The 796-nt window shown below is 34.5% G+C and overlaps 1 protein-coding gene across 1 annotated transcript; it reads right to left on the minus strand.

Moving 5' to 3' along the window:
* Positions 1 to 4: 4 nt before the first annotated feature.
* LOC103399391 (carbonic anhydrase 4-like) lies at positions 5 to 599 on the minus strand (the record flags this gene model as incomplete). The annotated part of the gene is made up of 3 exons (XM_008338085.1): positions 5 to 130; positions 287 to 457; positions 539 to 599. Coding segments are annotated over 3 exons (358 nt in total), but the record flags the coding sequence as incomplete, so codon positions are not given.
* Positions 600 to 796: the final 197 nt, after the last annotated feature.

Below are 796 nucleotides of genomic sequence, written 5' to 3' on the forward strand. Positions count from 1 at the left end.
CCATCCACTGTGTGCTCAGAGCCAGGAGTAGACGCACCATTTCCCCAGTGCAAGTGGAACTGAAGACTGTCATACTCCTCAGATAGGCCTCCTCCTGAAATCTTCACACCACTATCAAAGCTGACCTTTACTAGAATGGATAAACATGGATGTGCAAAGGGAATTAAAATGAAGCACTCTATTAATATGATGAGAAATCTTGGGATTTTTCAAAATGTTCATTGATTATTTTAACTTGGCTCTATAATTTGAAAATAAAATTCACAAGACGGAAGTGCGGACACACCCGTCTTGCCAGTATTCTTGATGCTTTTCAGTGATGATTTGCTGTTAAAATTCACAAAATTGAAAGGCGACAGGCTGGAATCAGGTGCTGCAGCTGATTTGTCGATGTTGATAGGTGACTGCCTGCTCCCAGCACAGTAATCGGTGGCAATATCTGGCCAGGTGGAATCATCTGTAAATACAAACTTCACTTTGAGGCTCTGTTACATTCAAAATGAATATGAACAGAGATACAATGATAACCATTACTCACCACATGTTGGTAGATGATAACACCAGTCTGCAATTGAAATTAATCCATTAGTAATTATATATAACAAAATATAGTAAAGTTAACATAACAAAATATATTAAAATTAAGTTATACATTTTAAAAGATTTAGCAATAGAGTATATATTTTTGACATCTATCTATCTATCTATTGGAGGATTTCATGTGAGTTATTAGATATAAATTTAATTCAGCTAAATTTATTCTTAATTTAACTTGAATTTCCTACTTTTAAGAACT

The sequence above is a fragment of the Cynoglossus semilaevis genome, unplaced genomic scaffold (assembly GCF_000523025.1).
Source record: "Cynoglossus semilaevis isolate Cse_v1.0 unplaced genomic scaffold, Cse_v1.0 C19038832, whole genome shotgun sequence".
Classification (NCBI taxonomy): Eukaryota; Metazoa; Chordata; class Actinopteri; order Pleuronectiformes; family Cynoglossidae; genus Cynoglossus; species Cynoglossus semilaevis.